We start from the raw sequence: 24,907 nt of genomic DNA, 5'->3' as shown, positions 1-24,907 counted from the left end.
AATAATTACAGTTTACAGGTAAATTTAGATTTAAAATGAATGTGAATAAAACCAAGCAATTTTAACGTTCTAATCATATATTTTTCTTTAAATGTGAATGTACTCTATACAGTAATTACAACTTTTCAATGTTATTTTAATTTTGTGCTTTTGGAAACGAATCCTTGCAATCCTTAAATAAGGCCTTTTATTTTGCATTATGATAACAAAAACAAACAACAACAACAATAATGACAATCATAAAAGTCAAAAGAAAAAATTTATTGATGTTATAGACAAGAAATATTGCGGTTTGTAATTCTGGCATCCATAGCAGTGAGTAAACTAATTCTCTAATCCCAGTCGATTACTATAACGGCTGTTTTAGATCGAAGAGGCCAGTTCCTCCTTTCACAACTTTTCCTACAACCAAGCAAGCCGAGGGCGAACGGAGTTTGTCATAAGAACCTAAAAAAACAGAAGCAAGAATTTAGACAACGGCTTAGCTAATCATTATCAACAATATGCATTATTCAAACTGGGTAAGAGTATTTAATGTATTGTACCTAGCATCGTTGCTTGCTTTAAAAACTTGTAACTGGTCTCAAAGGTCATCTGTTGAAGCGGGGAACTGTTTGATTGAATGCCAAATCTGTTGAGAGGCTTGAACTCCCCCTCAAAACACATGTAGTCAGCCACCAGAGAGAGATGGCGTGGGTCCACCTCAATACCTGTGAACAAAGGAACCAGTCAGATCTCCAATAAAACACAAGAGAGCTAGATGTGCCAAACAATCCTGTTTTGCTTCATTACCATAGACAGCAAACACATCTTTAATCTCCTTCTCAATGACTCTGATGGCCACCTCAATACCGTATGTGTTGGCCATAGCGTGAACCTCATTGGAGTATAACCGGTTCAACTCCAGGATCTATTACAACAAAGCAGATTGTATCACATGCCATACACGTACACTAGTTCTAATACAAGTACCACATATTCATGGAGAAATGTTGGACTGTATTGGACTCACATCAGCATGTTTGAACATCTCATGAATGTTGATGCCCTCCGTGTTGAGCACCATCTCTTTTTTGCCCTCCTTTGTGGTGACTTCATTTAACAAGCAGCGTGTGATGCCCTTGGTCTCCATGATGACAGCATTCTGAGCCTGCTTCACCACCACTGATGTGAGGTCAAAGTGCACTTTAGTGAGGGGTAGGACCATGGTTAGCTGTCAAACAAAAGCAGCAACGCATTATGAATATGAAAACACTCATTTGCTCTAAACGCTGATACTACATATGTACACTGGTTTTACCAATAGATTTTTTTCCTTTTACATTTTACACACATATACAAGCACACTCACTACCAAAAAAGTTTGGGGCTGGTAAAATATCTATCTATGGATTTTCCATCATTGCAGTGTTACATAACGCTTTAGGAATCATTCAATTTGTGCTCAGATAATTACTATCAACAATGTAAACAGCTATGCTGCTTCATGTCTTTATGGATAATAATGTTTTCATTTTATAAAATGTGCCATTGTTAAAATAATTTCTTAAAAAAATATTGTACTGATACCAAACCATAGAATTATGCTAAAAACTTATTTGTAATATTTACATAGTTACTAGTCAAATATGGTCAGATTAAGGCATTTGACCAATATATTAGTTTCTTTTCAACCATTTTTAATGGTATTGTAACACTTCATGGTATCAGAAATCAGTATACAAGAATTGTTTCACTGCATCCCTCAAGAGTACAAAATGTGTAAATGATGACAATGATACCAATTTAAGATCGACTGGGGCCTGTTCCATAAAACAAGTTTACCAAATAAGCCAGGCTTATTTCAATCAATCAATCAATCAATCATTTTTATTTATATAGTGCTTTTAACAACACTGGTTGCATCAAAGCACTAAACAGTATAAAGCTGAAGAATACAATGACAGGGATGTATAATGACGAGAGTGAACAATTTGTTATTAAATGCAGAGACGGTCTCTGGAATCAATTCGACGATAATCACTAAAAGTTAAGTGTCCCCAACAAAGCAAGCCAGAGGCGACAGCGGCAAGGATCTCAATTAGTCTGACTTATTATCAGTTGATTTTGTTCAAAATAAGTCAGACTAACTGAAATAAACCTGGCTTATTTGGTAAACTTGTTTTATGGAACAGGCCCCTGATTTGTACACACCTCACACCACAGCCCATGTTTGGTGTCATATTTGTAGTCCTCAAAGGTGGGGCTCAATTGAAGCACTGCGCTGATCCTATTGGAGTCCAGTGAAGCTCCCTTTATCTGTACAGATTTGTTAAGACTCTGTGCTTCGTCTGCTAATTGACTTTCACCAGAATTTTCCTCTGTATTTTCCTGAGTATCTTCCTCATCCTCTTTCTCAGCCACATCCTCCACCTCATCATCAATGGCCGCCTCTCCCTCCTCGCTCTCATAGTCTACCTGAAAGATCAGATCATGTCAAATCATCATGTTGTGAATGTTTTTGTGTAAATGAGCAGTTGTAGTTTTGACTATTTTCTCACTATATGAGGACATAAACATTAACTTCACATTTTAATCAATCAATCATTATTTATGAAGTGCTTGCAGCAAAACAGATTGTATCAAAGCACTGACCAGACAATAAAAAACATTCTCATATATAAACACAAAAAACTCCAATGTCTTAACTTCAACATACCAAAAAAACCCACTTGAAATTATGACAAATGTATTACTATTGTAAGAGCCATTTTATGGGCTTGTTTTGGATTGTGTGCATGTGTGTCCAGTAGGGTCACTCTTGGTGGGTTGGGCACAGTATATAGGTGGGAACCTTCCCTCAGGTGACAGGTGTTGCTGGAGGGAAGGTGCACACAGTTTTTTGACCGCTACGCTAAAGTGTTTGTACCACTATACAAGTTGTAAGGTGATGGACAGGTGGATTTATTGACTGTTTGTTTGGATTCTTGCCATATGGAAATGAAGACCAGTAATGGGTAAAATAAATCTACAACCATGAGCATTTTAATATCTTGTGTGGACATTCGAGTTAATATAAATGTAAGTGTGCGCGTCCATTTACAAGCACCGACCAGCATCCCTCAGCAGCTTAAAGTAGTGGACTTAGCTGCTTACATTTAGTCAAAAAACTGTTATCGTCTTGAAAGGAGCGGTCTTAAGTTTATGTAACGTTCATCATTTGCTGAAAAGAATCAAGTGGATTATTGGAAGAGCTGCATCGACTCTGTTTCCAATCATGACGTCTTAGCGTTCGCAGCCGAGGATTATACGACGCTTTTTCTTTTGGGTTTGGATCGTTATCAGCGCAACAAAAGACATTGGAGCTGTTCTACAAACATCAGCGGAGTAACCTGTTCAAACTTTGGCGCCCAACGTGAAGAGGTATGTTTGTAGCGCTACTTATTGAATGGCCATTTAATTTTTGTGTGCACACAATATGGGACATAAATCCAATGCATTGGTTGTCAAAAGAAATTAACTGACTTTGCGAACTGGGCTCATTATCGTTTGAGCGTGTGTTTGACTTTGTGAATTATGGAGGCATCTGAAAGTGAACACAGGCCAATCGAAACGCAGCAGTTGAGTGTTTTAAATGACGTTGATGTTCAAATGGACAAAGAAAAACGTGTTGTGAAATTAACTCATAAAGCATTTGTTGCAAAGGTTGAAAGGTTGCAGAGTGATAGAAAATCTGTGCTAATTAAAGCTACTAATTTAAGAAAAATATGCAAGGTCTTATGCAACAAAGAAATGTAAAAGATGTACAAAGTGCCTTTGATGATCTTTTAAATTTGTGTGATGAAGCAAAAGATATTCATGATTCATTGATGGGTCTGTTACCTGAAAGTGAAAAGGAAAAACATGATATATGGTTTAAAGCGAAAATGATCGGAAATAATGATTTTTTTTTCTGAAGTTAAAATGTGGGTATCAGGTACTGAAAATGAAGTTAGGCCTATTTTAAATAAGGTCATACAGGACAAGTTTGATGGGGTTGGTCCACATGACAGTATTTCAAATGTTGGTACTAGATGTTCAAGTAAAGTAAGTGCATGCAGCAGTGTTTCTTCTGCCAGAGTTATAGCTGAGGCAGATATAAGCTGCGCTGCTTGCTCGTATGGCAGCATTAAAGGAAAAACATGCTTTGGAGGAGCAAGAGCAGATGATAAAGAGGAAAAGGGAGCAACTCGAGTTGGATGCAATGCTAGCAGAATCTACTGCTAAACTTGCAGTATTACAGGCCTCTGAAAGTCGCAGTGTTTCGAAGGCCTCCTATAGTACACATTCTAAGTTGGAAAGGGAAAAGACATCCTCAATTACCGTGAATCCAATGGCAGAGGAGTTCAAATCAGCTATCTGTAGTAGAATGGAAAAGCAAGCATCAGCAGTGGATCTTCGTTTGGCATCTTCTGTACCTTATCAGGACATTCGTCAACAGTCTTGGCAGGAATGTGCTGATTTAGAAGGACGGAATTCCCAGCATATACTAGGAAAGACATCAGTTCAACCTCATGGACCTCTTGCATCCAATAGGATTTCTCAGCATGCATCAGTTCAACCTCATGGACTTCTTGCATCCGGTAGGATTTCTCAGCCTACATCAGTTCAACCTTATGTACCTCCTGCATCTGAAAGGATTTCTCAGCCTACATCAGTTCAGTCTCATGAACATCATGCATCTTATGTAAGTTGTCAGCCACAAACCAGGAGTCAGTGTGGTGACATTGTTGCTATAATGCAAAGACAAAATGAAATAACAGCAGCTCTTGTCCAACAGCAACGTTGCTCAACCTTACCAGCAAGAGATATTCCCTTGTTTGATGGAGATCCTCTTCAGTATGTTTCATTTATTAAGGCGTTTGAAAAGAGAGTGGAGGAGAAGGCAAGTCATAGTGATTGCTTATATTATCTGGAACAGTTTACTAGGGGACAGCCTAGGGAGCTGGTCCGTAGTTGTCTTCACATGACCAATGATTTGGGTTATGCAAAGGCAAAAGAGTTATTGCAGGAACATTTTGGTAATGTGTATAAGATTGCCACTGCTTATTTGGATAGAGCCTTGTCTTGGCCCTCAATAAAGGGGGAGGATGTTAATGCTTTGCAGTCATATGCCCTCTTTCTGCGTGGTTGTTGCAATGTCACTGAAGAATTGCAGTACCTTCAGGAGTTGGATATGCCAAGCAATATGAGAGCCATTATAGCTAAATTTCCATTCAAGCTCCGAGAACGGTGGAGATCTGTTGCACATAACATTTTGGAAACTACTCAGTGCAGAGCATTGTTCAAAGATCTTGTTCAATTTATTGAAAGACAGGTTGGCATCCTAATGGATCCTTTGTTTGGTGATATTAGAGATTTGCCAACTAGTATGAGGCCTGTTAATCAGCCAAAATTACATTCAGAGGGTAGAATTAAAGGAAACATCTTTTGCCACTACTGTTGCACCTGTAGAATTTGGGGAAATTACTAAGAATATAAGAACAGAATTGCAATCAAGTAATTCTAAAGTAATTCCATTATGTGTGTGGTGTGCTAAGTATCATACATTGGAAAACTGTCTACAATTTAAAAGCAAGAAGCACAGAGAAAAGATGGAGTTTCTAAAAGAGAAAGAGCTTTGCTTTGGTTGCTTAAGTATCGGGCACATGAGTCGTAACTGTGGTAGCGGCTGACTTGTAGGATATGTAGTCGGCAACATCCTACTGTGCTCCATGTAGACAGAAACATGGCCAACTTGGACATAGCCTCCAAGGAGTTAGAGGCATGTAGGTTTCTGGGATCTACTGAAACATGTGGTCATACAGGGGCTGGAAAGGATCGCTGTTTTCTTTCTATTTTACCAGTGCAAGTTAAGACTGGCAAAGGAAATCAGATAGTCCAAACTTATGCATTCTTGGATCCTGGCAGTTCGGCGACCTTTTGCACTGAAAGCCTTATGAAGCGGCTTAATATTTCTGGTAGAAAAACTCAGTTTCTGTTACAAACTATGGGACAGGAAAAGGTTGTACCTGCATATGTATTATCAGATTTGGAAGTATCTGCTATTGATGGTAGTATCTTCTATCAGCTTCCACAAACACTTACACAGAAACAAATGCCTGTAAGTTCTGACAATATCGTGTCTGAAGGAGATTTGTCCAAGTGGCCTTACCTGGAAAAGGTTAAAGTTCCCCATATAAAGGCTAATGTTGAGTTGTTGATTGGGAGCAATGTGCCTAGGATGTTGGAGCCTTGGGAAGTTATAAATAGCCGTGGGGATGGTCCTTATGCCATAAGAACGGCGTTAGGTTGGGTCATCAATGGTCCTTTAAATGCAGGCAGCTTTGAAGGTGAAGATTGTTCTGCAGTGGTAAACAGGATTTCTGTGTGTAGACTGGAGGAGATGCTGCGTAAACAATATAATCATGACTTCAATGAGAGGGCTGTGGAAGAACAAGGCTTGTCAAGAGAGGATATCAGATTCTTGGAGATTGCAGAAAGTTCGGTCAAGCTTGAGGGCAGTCAGTATACTTTGAAGCTGCCATTTAAAAGGGAAAATGTGTATTTTCCTAATAACTTTCCTTTGGCAAAGCAACGGATTCTTGGGTTGAAGAGGAGATTTCAGAGAGATTTTCAGTTTTATCAGGAGTATGTAGTATTCGTCAAAGAGATGATTGATAAAGGACATGCAGAACAAGTGCCTACTCAGCAGCTGAAAGGAGAAAGTGGTAAGGTATGGTACATTCCTCACCATGGTGTACGTCATCCCAGGAAAGGGAACCTGCGGGTGGTTTTTGATTGTGGTGCGGCATTCAAAGGAACATCATTAAATCAAGTCCTTCTTCAAGGTCCCAATCTTACAAGCACATTACTTGGTGTACTCCTGAGATTTAGACAGGAGTCAGTGGCTGTCATGGGAGACATTCAGGCAATGTTTCATCAGGTTAAGGTGGCAGAAGTGGACAGGGATTTCCTCCGTTTTTTGTGGTGGCAGAACGGAGATTTTACAAAGGAAGTGTCAGTGTTTCGCATGACTGTCCATCTTTTTGGAGCTGTCTCCTCTCCAAGTTGTGCTGGGTTTGCGTTGAGAAAAACAGCAGATGATCATCAATGGGATTTCCGTAAAGAGGTTGTTCAAACTCTCAAAGAGAATTTTTATGTGGATGATTGCCTTAAGAGTGTGGCATCGGAAGAAGCAGCAGTTTCCTTAATTCAAGACCTTTCTAATCTCTGTCAGCAAGGAGGTTTTACTCTGACAAAATGGATCAGCAACAGGCGCACTGTCCTGCAAATCCTTCCCGAGGAGTGTCGAGCCAAAGAGTGGAAGGAGCTAGATCTGGACAAGGACAGCCTGCCTGTTGAGCGAGTTCTTGGGTTATTGTGGTGCGCGGAAACTGATTCATTTAAGTTTAAAATGGAGATTCAGGAGAAGTCCTGCACAAGACGTGGCATGTTGTCAGTGGCCAGTTCAGTATACGATCCACTTGGGTTTTTGGCACCAGTTGTGCTACCTGCTAAGATCATGCTACAGGAACTATGCCGGAGGAACTTTGGATGGGATGAGGCAGTGCCCGTTGAAATCTTGTGCAGTTGGACACGGTGGTTGAAGGAACTGAATGCACTTTCTGAATTCAGGGTGGAGAGATGTGTTAAGCCCATGATTTGTGGATCTGATATACATGTGCAGCTTCATAATTTTTCAGATGCAAGCGAACAAGGATATGGAACAGTCACTTACCTTAGAATTCAGAATAGTAATGGTGACATTCATGTTTCCTTCCTCATGGGTAAGGCCCGAGTAACACCTTTAAAGGCCATCACTGTTCCCCGTTTGGAGCTAACTGCAGCTGTTCTCGCTGTCCGTGTTGATCTGATGCTAAAGAAAGAGCTGAGGCTCCAGCTGCAAGAATCAGTTTTCTGGACAGACAGCACATCTGTGCTAAAGTATATCATGAATGAGGACAAGCGATTTCATACTTTTGTTGCCAACAGAGTTTCTATCATCAGGGAAGCCACAAAGACATCACAGTGGCGATATGTTGGTACAAAGGAGAATCCAGCTGATGATGCATCCAGAGGACTGTGGGCTGGAGATTTTATCAAGAACAACCGATGGATAGAGGGACCTAAGTTTTTGTATAAATCAGAAGAAGATTGGCCTGTAAATATGGTGAATACTTCAGTAGAGGTTGATGACCTTGAGGTCAAGAAGGAAGCTTATGTGAATGTGGTGAATACTCAAGGCTCTTTGCAGAGTATAAATAGGTTGATGTCTTACTTTTCAGACTGGAGGAGACTACGAGTATCAGTTGCCTGGTTGCTTAAGTTGAAGAGGATGTTGTTGGGAAGGATTCGTAAGAAAAAGGAGTTAGATATTTCTGATGTTAACAAGCAGAATACTTGGTTGCAAGGGAATCAAATAACTACAACAGGACAAACCTTGTGTGCAGAGGATCTTATGGAAGCCGAAATGGCTATAATTTGCTATTGTCAACAGCAAAGATTCCCTGAGGAGATCGCTGCTTTGTCTTCTGTAAAAAATACAGTGAGCAAACAGAGTGCCATCTATAAATTGGATCCATGGTTGGATAATGGGCTTCTGAGAGTTGGAGGTCGGCTAACACGGGGTTCGTTACCAGAAGACATAAAACATCCATTAATCCTCACTAAAGATCAGCATGTGGCTACCCTCATATTGAAAGATTTACATCAACAGCTTGGTCATAGTGGGCGTAATCACATTTTGTCTGCATTAAGAAGAAGATATTGGGTTACTGGTGCCACCTCAGCTGTTAGGAGGATCGTAGCAGAATGTTGTTTCTGTAAAAAATATAATGGGAGGATGATGGGGCAGAAGATGGCTGATCTGCCTAAGGAGAGAATACTGCCAGACAATCCGCCGTTTACCAACACGGGCGTTGATTATTTTGGACCAGTAGAGGTGAAGAGAGGAAGAGGCATAGTGAAACGCTATGGTGTCATCTTTACCTGTCTGGCTAGTAGAGCTGTTCACCTTGAAATGGCCAATTCTCTTGACACAGATGCTTGTATTAATGCTCTGCGCCGTTTTATCAGTAGAAGAGGGCAAGTGGAGCATCTTCTTTCAGATAATGGCACAAATTTTATAGGAGCAGAGAGGGAACTTGGGAGGCACTTTCTTCATTAAATCAGGATAGGATTCAAGGAGCCTTGTGTAAGAAAGGCATTAAGTGGAGTTTCAATCCTCCAGCTGGATCTCATTATGGTGGGGTATGGGAACGGGTCATCCGCATGTTGAGGAAGATCCTCACTGCAGTTCTCCAACAGCAGACGCTTGATGATGACAGTTTGCATACCGTTTTGTGTGAAGCGGAGGCGATCTTGAATGATCGACCAATCACCAGATTGTCTGACGATCCAATGGATCTTGAAGCTCTTACTCCCAATCATATTTTGTTGCTTAAGGGAAAACGTCCCTATCTCCTGGGTTGTTTGATGTTCATGATTTGTATATAAAAGAAGGTGGAAACAGGTTCAGTATATTTCAGACCTTTTTTGGAAGAGATGGGTGAGGGAATATCTACCTTTGTTGCAGGAGAGGCAGAAATGGAATAAGGTTAAAAATAGCCTGAAGTCTGGGGATATTGTGGCTATTATGGATCCAACGGCACCGCGAGGATCCTGGCCACTTGGAAGAGTTGTGGAAACATTCCCTGACAAGAATGGGTTGGTGCGCTCTGTTTGTTTACAAACTAAGACAAGTGTGGTTCATAGGCCTGTAGCAAAACTTTGCTTTTTACACGAGTCTATGGTTTAAGAGGTGTTATTATGAGTTTTATGTATACATTGTACTCACTATTTGTATTTGTGTATGGCTCTTTGTTATGTGTGTGGAATTGGTATGTTGATCCATCCCAATTAGGGGCTGGTATGTAAGAGCCATTTTATGGGCTTGTTTTGGATTGTGTGCATGTGTGTCCAGTAGGGGTCACTCTTGGTGGGTTGGGCACAGTATATAGGTGGGAACCTTCCCTCAGGTGACAGGTGTTGCTGGAGGGAAGGTGCACACAGTTTTTTGACCGCTACGCTAAAGTGTTTGTACCACTATACAAGTTGTAAGGTGATGGACAGGTGGATTTATTGACTGTTTGTTTGGATTCTTGCCATATGGAAATGAAGACCAGTAATGGGTAAAATAAATCTACAACCATGAGCATTTTAATATCTTGTGTGGACATTCGAGTTAATATAAATGTAAGTGTGCGCGTCCATTTACAAGCACCGACCAGCATCCCTCAGCAGCTTAAAGTAGTGGACTTAGCTGCTTACAACTATTAATATTAAAACTTCATTTAGGACTACAACAAATGTTTTCACCCGTTTAAAATTTTGACCCTAAAATGAAGTTTATTTGTATACACTGTCCACTCAGAAGAATTCTGCACTGCAAGACCATGATTATATTTAGAGATACGGTGAATTTTGATACCTCCTCTTCTTGTTTTTCTTTTCTCTTGGAATCGGAGGCATCAGCATCCCCTTCATTCGCCTCATCATCCACAATCCTGTGGTTTTCTGTACCTTCATCGCCATCATCCTGTGGAGGAGTCAGCATATTGAGGTCGTAAGATGTTTATGGCATGTCTATAGCACACTTGTGGCTTGTTGCGACTATCTACCTCTTTGTCTGCAATGTCATCGCCATCTTGACTACTGTTATTTGCTGTGACTTTGCACGTCCACCACATTGGCTGCAGCCATTTTAGCATTCAGCTTCTTAATGGCCTCCGGCAGCAAGCGGAAGAATCTGTAATGTAACAAGTCTATGAGATGATATTGAAATCCTTTGCAGTTAAATAGCTGCCTAAATGCTTTTAAGCGTACCTCTGCTCCATGAAATGAAGAATCTCATCAGGGGTGAGTAGCTTGTCTTGCTGGTATCGCTCTGGGGGCAGGAAGTGGAATGTGATATTGAAAACTCGTGACTTCTGGATCCTTTTCTCTGGCATGCGAAAAGTTTCTATCACATCCACTTTGTGAAGCACCTGTGCTCAGAAAGATCAAGAGCACATGGAAATTTAAACATTTAACAGTAGTTGACCTGACTGACCTTCTTCATTCCTTTCAGAACCTGTATGATGTCCCTTTTACTTTAAAACTAAAAGATGTTTTGGAATATATGCACTTTTACAGGAGTGAATGGGAAATATTTAAAAATGAGATTTCTGTCCCTCCACTGAAACTATACCAAACCTTCAAAGGATGTAAAAAGTTCCATAAAGACAAGTTTTCAAGTTTTGGTTGCATGGACTTGGAATAGAGACCAAAAATCTCACAGGTTAAATACTATTCTTATTTGTGTTTGGAAAAAAAACGTTTGAATTTGAGTAAATAATGGCAAAACAATGCATGAAAAATCTTTAGGTGAACTAGTCATATTTGACAGTTGCCATATCTGAAACGCATGACCATGAAAAAACTGAGATGGAGTGGAAACATATTTTACTGAATCACAGCATACTGACAAGTAAACACTGAAGCAAAAACAATAAAATAATTAAACGCTGGATCAAGTTGTGCTCACCTCTGACAAACACACACGTGTTATCTTCTTCCTCAAAGTCTTAACACGTTTCAAGGCTTTCTTGGTCATCAGAACAGGAATGCTCATCATAGGGGTTTTGATGTTAGAGCTTGCAATCATGAGTATTTCTCTTAATCTACAGAGAATGATTTCACATTGAAATGGTTTGGGGTTTTTTAATAGGTGAATCACAGTAACACAAAAACAGTAATACTTCAAGTCTGCATGCAATTAGTTTACACCAACATTTAACCTTTTTCATAGGAAAAGAGAGCCCTAAACAGTTCTTGATCTGGTATGCATATGCATAACTATTAAATCTGACCTTGGTATACCCAGGGTAACGTTCATCTCTCCTCTGCCAGCAAAGTGGAAGGTGTTGAGGGTCATTTGTGTGGATGGTTCGCCAATGCTCTGAGCTGCTAGGAGACCCACGGCCTCCCCGGGGTCACACAGAGAGCGCTGCCACTTCAGCAGTAGGAGATGCCTCAATCTGTGAGAGGGGGAAAACACTTCTTTACTGTAGTGCTTCTCAACCAGCAATCCAAGAAGGACACAAAACCGATTACAATTATTAATCTAGTTATTGTAATTCACCTCCTTTGATGTGAATTATGATTCAGTAAATCACGAATAGCTGAAAAATCATGTCAATTAATTTGTTCAAAGAACTTTCAGCTCATACAATTTCTGGAATTCTGAAACCCATTTTAAATCATTTTGGTTACTTAAAACGCTCTCAGTGTCTGCAATGGAAAAAATATTTTTTAAACATACATGCCATGATAGCCTTAGTAGTCTTCATTAAATACTATTGTGAACAATGGAAAACTACTTTACAAATAGCCATTTAATTAAGATATACTAATGTTTGACGCTGAATAGTTAACGTAGAGGTCTTACCTATCTGTGTCAATGATTTCAGAGGAGATCGGAAATTCCTGCTTGACGCACATCTGATCCAGGTAGGACTCAACAATGGATTCAAACGTCTCAGACACTGAACCGAAGCAGATGTCTGGCCGGTAAAGAGCCAGACACGGGTCTGGACAATGAGACGTCTTCTTTAAATACTTCTTTCGGCCAGAGGCGTCCAGAGCTCTCCAGTTCTCCAAAAGCTAAACACATAAAAACTCACCATCATGTAGGTAACGTAGGCACAAGTGCAAGGCAGGCTAACTAGGGTTTGGTATAGCTTGAATTCCAAAGATTTCAATTCCACTTATTGATTTTGATTCCTAGTTTAAATTCCAATAATATTAAAAAAAACCAATATCAAACATTTAGATGCCAAACATTCTGTCTTTTTTAATCTCTTTTAGTTTAAAAGCACTGCATGCTTTATTATATATTTATAATCTATATAGATTAATTACAATTATGAAATATTCAAGACCAGTGTCTGATTAAAGTAATGACAGTAAGTGCTAAAGTGACAAGATTTGGGAATTGAAATCTTTCTAAACAAGTACTTCACAGGTTGCTCTTGTCAGACATTTGTAGGCTAAAACCCATCAACAAATGCCTCAGTACCTGTAGAGAAGAGGGATCTCTCCCATTGGCCAGTGTCTTGTTTTCTACTTGAGACTTCAGCTTGCTCTGTTTCTTCTGTGAGTAGAGCAGGAAGGCACCATCCCTGAGTGAAACATGCTCATGTTTGGCTTTCCATTTCTTGAGAGCCTTAAAGTGACTAAGTGCTGCCCCTGCATCCATTTTAGCCAGAACTTCATCCAGACACTTTGACTTTCTGATAACCTACAAAACATTGTATAAAATGTTAAAGGTGCAGATATTAGCATGCATCAATGCAATGGTAAACAGACATGTCTATTTAGTCTTATTACAATATCATTAATAATGGCTTGGAATATTAGTCTGTTTCAGATTTCCATTATCTTGCATTCATAAAAATCAATTCATAATAAACCCCGTGCATAGCTGACATTCTCTTAAAGTACTTATTGTGCGACTTCTATTTTTCTATTTCTTTAGTGTGGTATGTAGATGTTTGTGCATGTATAAGTTAATTCTCCCACAAAAAAAGAGAAGTATGAACCAGACCGGGCTAAAACACCTCACCCCACATGTTTACAATGTCATGTTTGCATAATGCAGCCCAAATGGTCACGTAAAGAAGGAAGGCATGGTTACAGTAACACAGCAGCCATGTTGGGAGACGCTATGTGAGAAAGCAAAAATCCCTTTCAATGGTTTTCCAAAAATGCAGATAGGAATCATTGGGACTGTACAGAACAGCACATCCCAGATGTTTTCATTTGTGCAACACCATTTTATTGACGACAATTTTTTTAACTTAGGAGAGTACAAAAGGGTTGTGTGCAAAGGCTATGTCTAAAAAAAGGCTGGTCAATTCCGATTTGGCTCTGACAATCTAGTGCTTCTGAATCAGCGACTGTAAATATGTGTTGTTATTAAATATTTGCTATTGACTGTTCAAATGTGGAGTTTTGCATCCTGTGCGTGTGCATCTGAGCGAGCAAGAGACAGTGTCACATCACAGCCCTAAGGCATGGTTACCTCGTAGTTGTCTTTGATGAAGGGGAACTGCTGCGGCTGCAGGAACTGGGTCTTGGGGATGTCTAGCCCATCCTCTCCATAAAGAAATTGGACCACACTTCCATCACTGTCTCGGACAGTCAAATCATACTGGACCACCAGACCTTCTAGATGCTTGATCACACACCTGAATCACCCAATGCAGTATGCGTCACAATACAACAAACTACAATACAACAGTTTCACAGAGATTTTAGTGAATGCTGTTTTTAGTTAGAACCAGATCTACCTCTGCAAATAACCAGATCGACTGGTTTTGACAGCAGTGTCCACAAGACCTTCGCGACCAGCCATACAATGAAAAAAGAACTCCTGAAATATGAAGAAAGCCTCCAGTTAAATAGAATTCAAGTTTCAATATTAACTGAATACTAATTCTAAAAATAAGAGGAGACTTTCTGGGAACAAAAAAAATTAAGACTAGCTCTGAACATACAGGAGGCTTGATTCCCGTCAAGAATCTGCCGGTTACGAATCCTCCGGATCGCGGCTGAGGTTCATAGGGCTGAAAGCAGGGAAGGGACTTCCCAGAAGGCATCAGAGGCGGTCGGCGGCCCTCCAGCTCAATCTGACCCAATAAACAGGAGATCTGCACATAAACAGGAACTTGGTATTAGCTAAAAAACATGCCATGCTCAAACCTTGCTTAAATGTGCAGTGGTGATGGAAGAACACAATAGTTACGGCTGCTGGTCAAATTGTTTGACATTAGCACAATCCTGATTTTCTTTACCCAAATATAAGATCACTTAAAATTAGACTTTAAACTTTTCAAATTTGAGCTATTTTAAAGGCACGGAGGAACCCTGTAAAATTAATAGTAATAAAAAAGCTGCTATGTTCAGTTGCTGAATACAGATAATGGAGGAAGCATTACCTGCATAGTATTGACAGTTGAACCCTTGGCTCCCGACTGCACCATCAGCTGTAGGTTGTTTTCTGGGAAGGAGCGGTGGAGACCTAGCGGCATGCACACCTGATAACAACAGATCATATATGATGAAAACCACTGAGACAAAGAGTGACTTCAAACAAAGACATGAAGACACAAGCTCTGCATTTTCGAGATGTCCTGTTAAGACGTGCACCTTGTTGATGTTGTTGTTCACTTGATTGACCTCCTCTTTAAACTTCAGGTCCACCACGTTGAAATCTCTCTGGTCTGTGTTCAGATGAGCATCTTGCCAGCGTTCTCTGGCTTCAGTGTCTCCCACAGCTGCAGGGAGGTTAAACGCAGCTCGGAGTGCCTGTTGTCAAGCAAGAAATTAAAAGAACATGACCTCCGTTTGAAGATAGGACAAGCACATTATTAAATACAAAACAAAAACATACACAACAAACACAAAAGAAAATGAAGGGGTGAGGCAAAAAACATCCAGAGGCCAAAAGATCCATAGCCACCCACACACTCCTTTAACAGATAGGGAGAGTCGGACTGTAAGACTACAGCAAATAATATGCGTAAAAAAGTCTATTATCAAACTCTGACAAAACTCAAATTGATACATTTTTGAGCAAATTACATCTAGAATTGTTGCACTGCAGGATGCACAGGTCACTTTAGTTCATGTTTCAACTCAAAGAGTATTTACTCAAAGTACATTTTTACTGTAATAAAGTTTCTAAGATTAGCATACTTGATAAGCAAAAGAGAAATTGACGCAAGTAAGCCTAAAGAACGTACATTGCAAAGGAAGTGAATCATTTTATTGTATTATTACATTACATTTTTAATCAATTTATTTTCAAATGCACTTTTACTGTTCCTGGTCAAAAATGAACTAATTTTTCTCTGTAACTTTGTAGGGCAACAAAATTTTGTAATCTTACTTTCAGTAAAACAAGGAACCTAAATAGTTAAAATTGTCGTATGTAACAGGAATGAGTTGATCAATCTCTGATTTACCTTGGAGCCACACGTGACTGACGTTTGGATAATTTTCCTCCTCTGTTTGTTGGCCCCATTTTTTACTAGAATGTCTTCCACACCTGCCAGAAAAAAAAAAGTTCAATAGAAAATACCATTCTACCTTCTCTGTTCAACAAGATGAGCTGGTATTGACACGTGATCTTACCCAAGGTGAAACCACGGTAAAGCTGCAGGTAGGCAGTGAAGAGTCGTGCCAGACAGCTGAGCAGTTTGCCGCTGGTCTCTCCTCCGTACAGCTCGTAGCAGCAGTGGACCAAACCGTACGCTGAGCTGCCGTAGTGAGCTTTATCCAGAACCCCCATCAAGAGCTCTCCCTGACGAATGACCACCTGACCAACACAGTGCATCGCATTACTACACCTTTTAAAAAATATTCTACCAAGCTCTGCTGTAAACTGGGATAATTATTCCACATCTGTTCATCTTTGTTGGAATTGTCATATCAACAGAATGCATAGTCGATATAAAAAGCTGGATGATGAGTAACTTCTTAATGTTAAATTCTGAAAAAACAGAGGTGCTAATAATTGGACCTAAAAACCCCACATATAATAATCTAGAACACAGCCTATCACTTGATGGCTGCTCTGTTAATTCTTCATCATCAGTTAGGAACCTAGGTGTGCTGTTTGACCGCAATCTTTCCTTTGAAAATCATGTTTCTAGCATCTGTAAAACTGCGTTTTTCCATCTTAAAAATATATCTAAATTACGACCTATGCTTTCAACCTCTAATGCAGAAATATTAATTCATGCGTTTATGACCTCAAGGTTAGATTATTGCAATGCTTTATTGGGTGGTTGTTCTGCACGCTTAATAAACAAACTTCATCTAGTCCAAAACGCAGCAGCCAGAGTCCTTACTAGAACTAGGAAGTATGATCATATTAGCCAGTTCTGTCAACACTGCACTGGCTCCTATCAAACATCGAATAGATTTTAAAATCTTATTAATTACCTATAAAGCCCTGAATGGTTTAGTTCCTCAATACTTGAGCGAGCTCTTATCACATTATAGTCCTGCACGTCCGCTGCGTTCTCAAAACTCTGGCCATCTGATAATACCTAGAATATCAAAATCAACTGCGGGCGGCAGATCATTTTCCTATCTAGCACCTAAACTCTGGAACAATCTCCTAACTCTGTTCGGGAAGCAGACACACTCTGCCAGTTTAAATCTAGATTAAAGACACATCTTTTAACTTAGCCTACATAACACATCAACACACCTTTTATTATTCAAATCCGTTAAAGGATTTTTAGGCTGCATTACTTAGATTTGCTGGAACCGGGAACACTACTCCTACAATACGATGTACTTGTGACATCGTAAAAAGAATGGCATCTACGCTAATATTAGTCCTGTTTCTTTCTCAATCTGTTTTCACAGTTTGTATCCAGACTAGATGGTGGATCAGCACCCAGAGATTATGTTCATCAGAGACCAGAACACCTAGATGCGCCCGTCGACAGATCACCAGATCCTGATGCACACACACACACACACACGCACACACTAAGTCATTTACACTACCTGACACAGCTGCGTTTAAAATTGAACTGGAAGTTAAGTGCTGGGCGTCCGGTCAGAGGAGAACTGACCCCAACTGAGTCTGGTTTCTCCCAAGGTTTTTTTTTCTCCATTCTGTATGCATGGGGTTTTGTTTCCTTGCCGCTGTCGCCTCTGGCTTGCTTGGTTGGGGACACTTAACTTCTAGTGACTATCGTTGAATTGACTACAGAGACCGTCTCTGCATTTAATAAGAAATTGGTCACTCTCGTCACTATACATCCCTGTCATTATACTGTACAGTGCTTTGATGCAACCTGTGTTGTTAAAAGCGCTATATAAATAAAAATGATTGATTGATTGATTGATATCATACAGTAACAAGTCAAGAAATTGCTCATCAAGTTTCCACAGTATCCAACCATAGATTTAAAAGAAAAGGACATTTCTCTAGGCTTTAAAACACACTGACACATAATCGCGCAATATATTCATCAGCAACTTGTCAGCAAAGCCAGTTCTTTGATTAGCGGTACATCTCCATCACTTGTATTCAAATGGAGTGGCGGTTAATACACAGAGTCATAGATCACTGAGAAGCTGATCTTAAAACATGTTAGTGCCTTTGTTTTGTTTTAAGACGCACACCTGACATGTTTGTAATGTCTTAATAAAATGACTTAAATGTCCCGATTGAACTATGGCCTAATCTTGGCTTTGTCTAAGCCCTGTCTGTGAAACCAGGCCTAAAAGTCTGGGAACTGTAGTCCAGATTTAGTCAATTAAGACTTGGGAGGACTCTGAGAGGGGATTTGACATCTGAAAACCCCAGTTATGAAAACTCATGGAGGTTTCTCATTTCTCTCCCTTTTTTATTTGTATTTTATAAACTACTCTCCTCTTTTTCATTAGAGATACTGAATGTTTTTTGGCTACGTCAAAGTTACATGCACTTTTCATCATAGTTTATTAAAAAAAAAAAAAAAATAAAAAAAAAAAAAAAAAAAAAAAGTGTGCATCAGCACTGTTCTAAAGAACATTACCTGAGATTCACACATAGTTTCCGGCCTGTATCCTGGAACAACTCTGGGAGGTTCTTTCACCCAGGCTTTACCTGGAATCTTTGCTTTGCCCATCAAATTTAAAGGGATGCTATTTTCTGGAATTACATTCAGCAAAAGGGTCGACACCACCTTGAAAGACAGCAAGAACTTGGTATTTATGCAAGTCCAAATATCAGCTTTTGAATTGTTTTTGGAAAGTGTCTGTAAGAATGCGATTGGGATACATTGCAGTTTAAAGTATCTCTGACGCATAATATTTCTAAACAATAGAAACTGCACGTGCATGAAGATTACCTGCTTTCCTGTCCAGAGAGGCACAGGTTTAAAGAGCGCAGGAGGCAAGAGCTTCACTCTGCCGATCTTGTCTGTTAGGCCTCTGTAGACTAGTGCAGTGTACTGATCCCGTGTAAAAAAACAGCCACGGAGAGTCATGCTGGTGCCAGATACCATGTGGTCCTGAATCAGGCCGGCCAATGGCTTCCCATCCTACAAAAGGTGCAGAGACCAGTAAAATATTTTCCAACAATTCATGTTTGAAACCATTTTAATCTTCTAGACAAAGACTCACTTTAGGCACCAAGTACTGCTGGTCTGTGCTCACTAGTGTGTAGGCCTCAGCCCTGCCTAGCTCACTCTGAGGGAAGTGAGCGTTCATCTCGTCACCATCAAAGTCAGCGTTGTAGGCCTTACAGTTGGCATAATGTAATCGGAGCACTTTCTCTCCAGGCAGAATGCGAGCACAGTGGGCCTGAATCGATGGTCTGTGGAGAGTGGGCTGACGGTTTAATAGCAGCACATCCCCATTCTTGATGTGGCGATTGACCTGCAAGAGAGAATCAGATGTCTAAGCACTGGATACACAAATAATAATAAAAAAAAAACAATGTTGACTTTGCACAGGCAGGAAGCTTCATTTAAAACTATATTAACTACTATATTTATATTTTCACAGTGTATTAACAGAAGAACGTGAAGCAATTAGGAGTGTGCAATACGTTGGCTATGCAACTTAATTGTTGTTTTAATTTTTTAAACTGTGTTTAAATTGTATTAGTAGGGTCTTTTTGTTCTAACTGAATTTTGATTGAATGTCACAAACACTGATGCATACATCTAATATGGCCATGTTTCACAGAGAGCTTTTAGCAACTATTTTACAGTATGACTCATGCATCAGATACAAAATTAATCCAAAAAGCAATGAGTCTTTGATGACTCACAATCTTCATGGGTATCCTGTGCTGGCCGGTGCTGGGCGTCAGCAGCTGTTTGGCCACGGCTTCTCTCTGGGTCAGGTTGCTGCTGCTCAGGATGGTCCGGGACCCATCTTCATTAATGACCATGGAGGCTCCAGGGTGGACACTGGGTCCATTCAGCACCGCCTGCCTGAGTTCCTTCACGTTCCAGGGTGTCACTGGCTGTGGGTACGTTAACTTGGTAGCAAAGACCTAGAGGAACCATATCGAAAAAACTTGCTTTTAAATATTTTGTACAATGGCTGCTGAACTGGATATTTCACTGCAAATGAATGGCATTTTCATGTCTCTTGTATGACTCTGAACTCGCTCCCTTTCCATATCAAAGCAAGAACAGAGACAGCTGCTACAGCTCCTGGACATTAGTATGAATTAGATGGTGAATGACACATCTATGTATTTCTTTACTTGACAAATAGTTGTTTAAAAAGCAAAGTAATGAAAAAAACCCCGATAACATCCATTATCCCTTACATACCACACAAAAAACACTATTTAAAGGAAAAATCCAATGACTTACCATTGGTATTCCAATTTCATTGGTTCCGATGTACATATCAGGACAAATGACAGAGCGCGCAGCATAATCCACACGCTTTCCCATCATATGCTTCCTGAACAAGCCATCTTTCTTCTCCAAGAGCTGAGAAACAAAGAGACAACCACCGCAAAACATTATTTCCCAGCTTTTTTAGTGCATGATAGGTTCTGGTCTTGAGATCCGTCACACACTGACCTGACGGACTCCTGGGAACTTCTCAGTACTCAGTTTGTCCATTTCGCTGTCAAACACAATGTTGACGTGACTCTGCAGGTGGATCCACATGTTATAGAGCTTGTCTGTTAGATTCACTCCTTGGATGTCCGATAAGAAGGTCTGATCTATCTGACCAGTATCTGCGGATTCACTGGGCTGAAGAAGTGACAGATAATGAATACACACGGCACTTCTTATAAAAGAGGGTGCAAATATTTGGACAACTGAACAATGACATCAACACATCAACACAATACTTCCTCAAATGACTGAAAATAATTTATAATAATTTAAAAGTCAACAATGAACTTCTTCAAAATTCTGATCATTTTATAGGTTTAAATTAAGCTCTAAATTAAGACCCGCCCAATAAATCCTGATCATGAAAATGGTGAAAAACTGTTTAACAGTGTATAAATCCACCATTGAGTATTATATAGTTCACAGTCTTCATAACATGCATTTCTAATTTGTTTACAAACAATTCTTAAAATTTTACACAAACCTTTACAAACCCAAATTATCTAGCCCCTACTTCGTAACGGGCTAAATTCACAATCCTTTTGTTTCCCCTTTTTCTGTTTACATTTGAATTACTTCTACATTCGTCCCACCTGCACCACCTCTGTCTGTGTGTCTTCAACGCTGTTGGTTTTCTCAGCAGCGATGAGTGCGAGTAGTTTCTGAATCATGAAGTTATCCTTTAACACGGCCTGCAGGTTCACGGTCTGTCCGTTGGTGAACATCTGGTCTCCCAAACGATTAATAGGCCTGTACCTTTAAAAACACCACACAAACACAAATCATAAAGTGCATCATCTCAGTGGCGTCTAACAGGTTGTTGCCTGCAGGACGTTGCTCATACAGTGATGAACTTACCTGCATGGAGGAACCACAAGCAACTCCAAAAAGAAAACTTCAGGACTGAAGCCTTTCTCTGAATTATTCATGTCAAATCCTGAAAACAGATGCTTCAGGAAGAAACCTTGGAAATCAAAACAATACATTAAAAAAACCTTTTTTGCATTATGAAACCTAGAAAGAAAATTTTCACTAAGCTTAACCTTTCCTACCTTCCTTCTCCCAGAGGTTGATGACATGTTCTCGTGCCAAACTTGGAGTCAAGAATCCACGTTTGGTAATCAGAGAATCATCTGAAGGCAAACACAAATACCGTAGATACATTTTAAATAATTATTCAAGACATTTTTTAAATATTGCTGTTTATTTTTGCTATTTATTTCTCTGCTGTAAATTTACTGATGCAATAATTTATGGAATCGTTTTATCATTCCATTCAAGTCAATTAATTAAACAATATAAAATTATTTTACGTTACTTTCAGTTTATCACATCACATGCACTTAAGTTATGAGAGAAACTTAAAACACTTCATAACCTTATTTAAATGATCCTGCTCTCCTGTTATATATTGCTTCTTTGAGTGATGCGCTTATTCATTTAGTGAAGTTCATAAGAAGTGAAGTGCTAAGAGATTTCATTCAGTCACATCAAACACTTTGCTTGGATTCTTCAATTTTGGATTTTATATTTCTGTTTTTTTTCCCCACACAGTTTTCAAATTCCATACCTGATGTTTTTGCAGCTGATTACAAAAACAGTGCACAAGTATGAAATGCAAACTTACCATCCTTTTCTGTGCTTGCTTTGAATAATCCTTGTATGACAATGAGTTTGCTGTTGTGTTCCCTGCGCACAGTCATTCTACCAGCTCTGAAACACACACACACACACACACATTCTCATTGCAGAACATATGCATGAGCCACTTAACTATTACTGTTAGACTACAACTATTAGAACAAGTTGAGCTCACCTGCAATTTGGACACTTCTTTGGTCTCATGTGTACTCTCCAGAAATTGTTAATGAGACTGGACTTTTTCTCACAGATATGTTTGATCTGAAATCAAAGCGAATTACTAAAATGCAACTACAAAGTGCACAGAAGAATTTAATATGATTTAAATAAAAGAAAAAACACAGAGATGGAAGAGTTTCAGACTCACAGGAGAAGTGTGCTGCTTGTCTTCATTGGCTTTTAGGATGGGTGTAATAAACTCATTCATAGCTTCTTGGATTTCTATTCCAGACAGCTGAGCATTGCCCTCCACCAACTTACAGAAGATGACAAAACCGCAATATAGAAGCGCTACTCTCCACAAGATAACGTGCTCTGAACTCATTGACAAGCTTCAGTATTTTCTGACCTGATTGAGAACGCTCTCAAGCTCATACACCTCCTTCATGGCACCCACATCAAGGAGCTTCAGCTGGCCCAGCAGTAAATGAACAGCCGATCTCGGACACTTCAACGTATGGCATGCAAGGCATGAACCTCGCATGAGCAGATATAATTTCTGTAAAGACAATGATGGTAAGGGTTACACAAAATATGGACATACAATTTCTTTTTTTGCTGTACCGTGTCAGTGGCAAATATCAGTTTACATTTCTAACCCTAACCCTAAATCATTCAGATACAGATTTAGTCTGTCTCGGTTTGATCAATGTCTACATGTCACTCCAGACAAATTGTATCAGATATCACCACTGAGGAGTGTGTGTGTGTGTGTGTGTGAGTGTATTAGGTACCAAAACAAAAGAAAACCGAATGACAGACTTTAGCCCCACATAAACAAACCGCATGAAACCTGCAAAGGAGAACATGCAACGGCACAATGACACTTACATCAAAAAAACATTGGGTTGTAGGCAGGAAGGGGCAGATCTATGTGACCAAAGTGGCCAGGACAGCTGGTGTAGTCCTGCATACAGGTGGAGCAGATCTCCTTGTTATCAGCTGGACCCAGCGCCAGGTCATACAGCCCGTTTGGAGCGGCATTGCCCACATTATCCAACAGCTGGGAATTAGTGATAGTTTTCACACTCAGCTTCCTGTGACACAGAAAACACGTGGAAGTTGTCAGAAGGTCCATATATATGGATTAATGCTTGCGTGTCAGTCAAACGTAAAGGAATATTTAAAACAGACATGTTATGGCAAACACTGTGACAACCTTCCGCACTACAGCATAAGTTCAGCTTGTCAAAATAACTGTATGCTTTTATTAAGAATTAGCCATGGATGTTTGCAGCAATACGTAACTGAGCTCCGGCTAGTTCTTTAGCTGTGCTGGGTAACTTATGTGTTGTGCAATTGTATTATTACCTTATTTCATCGGCGGAGAACAAGCCAAACACTATTCCTTCTAATCGCCTCCATGGCGTTTCTTTTGAAAACAGCATTTTCCTAATAATAAACGCATAAATTAGAAAAGAAAACTCTCTGTGTTCCCCATGTGCGTCATGTGGAGCTGTAACACGTGGGAACGTGTACCGAGAGAGCGGACGAAACCAAATAACACGCACGGGTGTATTTACTGGAATATGATCTAAAGCGAGAGAAGTAGAGACAATGGCATTATAAAAATAATATTATAGAATAATTATAAAGTAGTATAATACCCTTCTGCGGAATTATCTAATTCTGCGGGGTCGTATAAAGAATATATTATTTTGCGTTTTTAAATGGTATATCCCGACCCCAGAAAATGAACTGCAAAAGGAAATCTAAGTAAATTTAAAAAGATTAAATGATGTTATTATTTTTAAAAATCTATTTTGTATTTTAACTTTCAATTAGATATTGAAATTCATGCGTCTTTAACTACAGATAAATTATTGTCCAGACAATAAAAAGTAATAGGCACTGTTTTGGTCACATGATACGTGTGACCTTTCTCAGCGCTCCATAAAATGGACTAATCACAGCTGACTGTGGTGGAGCCGCGGTCTTTTCTGCTTTCTGAGCCGCCAATCGCCCCTGCGGGAGTATCTTTATTTTTTCATGGAAAACTTTGGATCTAACATTTGGTGCACTTTATTAGTTCTGGCAGAGACCCCCTTTTTGAATTGTAATATCCATCTTGTGAAAAAACACAAGTCACACGCAAATTATTTAGACAAGCCAACGGAGCTCATACTGTCAATTCTGTGCAGATTACTTGATGTTTTTATGAAAATAAACTCAAGGCCACATTTTATTCCAACGATCTTATTTGTAATTGTTATTTTATAAATATTATTATATTCTAATTATTACAGAATGTCACTGTTGTCTGTGGTAGCACTAGAATGTACAATAATATTTTTCTTACACATACTACTACTACTAATAGTAAATGTAGTAGCAATGTTAGTAAGAAATAATAGTAGTTAATACACTTA

The 24,907-nt window shown here is 39.5% G+C and overlaps 1 protein-coding gene across 1 annotated transcript; it reads right to left on the bottom strand.

Annotated features, from left to right (window-relative positions):
• Nucleotides 1-240: 240 nt before the first annotated feature.
• LOC122357888 (DNA-directed RNA polymerase I subunit RPA1-like) lies at nt 241-24,012 on the bottom strand. The gene is given in 35 exon segments (XM_043257533.1): nt 241-447; nt 546-710; nt 793-910; nt 1,013-1,213; nt 2,194-2,457; nt 10,469-10,576; nt 10,659-10,719; nt 10,721-10,786; nt 10,864-11,024; nt 11,564-11,699; nt 11,889-12,056; nt 12,467-12,681; nt 13,097-13,318; nt 14,102-14,267; nt 14,370-14,452; nt 14,577-14,729; nt 15,018-15,116; nt 15,229-15,387; nt 16,047-16,129; nt 16,216-16,399; nt 18,624-18,773; nt 18,939-19,130; nt 19,213-19,467; nt 19,865-20,092; nt 20,421-20,543; nt 20,637-20,813; nt 21,272-21,434; nt 21,537-21,642; nt 21,731-21,811; nt 22,306-22,391; nt 22,495-22,580; nt 22,687-22,794; nt 22,888-23,037; nt 23,353-23,575; nt 23,850-24,012. Coding segments are annotated over 35 exon segments (5,115 nt in total). The 5' UTR covers nt 23,927-24,012; the 3' UTR covers nt 241-349.
• Between the last annotated feature and the right edge of the window lie 895 nt (nt 24,013-24,907).

The sequence above is a fragment of the Puntigrus tetrazona genome, chromosome 14, assembly GCF_018831695.1.
Source record: "Puntigrus tetrazona isolate hp1 chromosome 14, ASM1883169v1, whole genome shotgun sequence".
NCBI lineage: Eukaryota > Metazoa > Chordata > Actinopteri > Cypriniformes > Cyprinidae > Puntigrus > Puntigrus tetrazona.
This window is presented reverse-complemented; position numbering and strand designations above follow the sequence as displayed.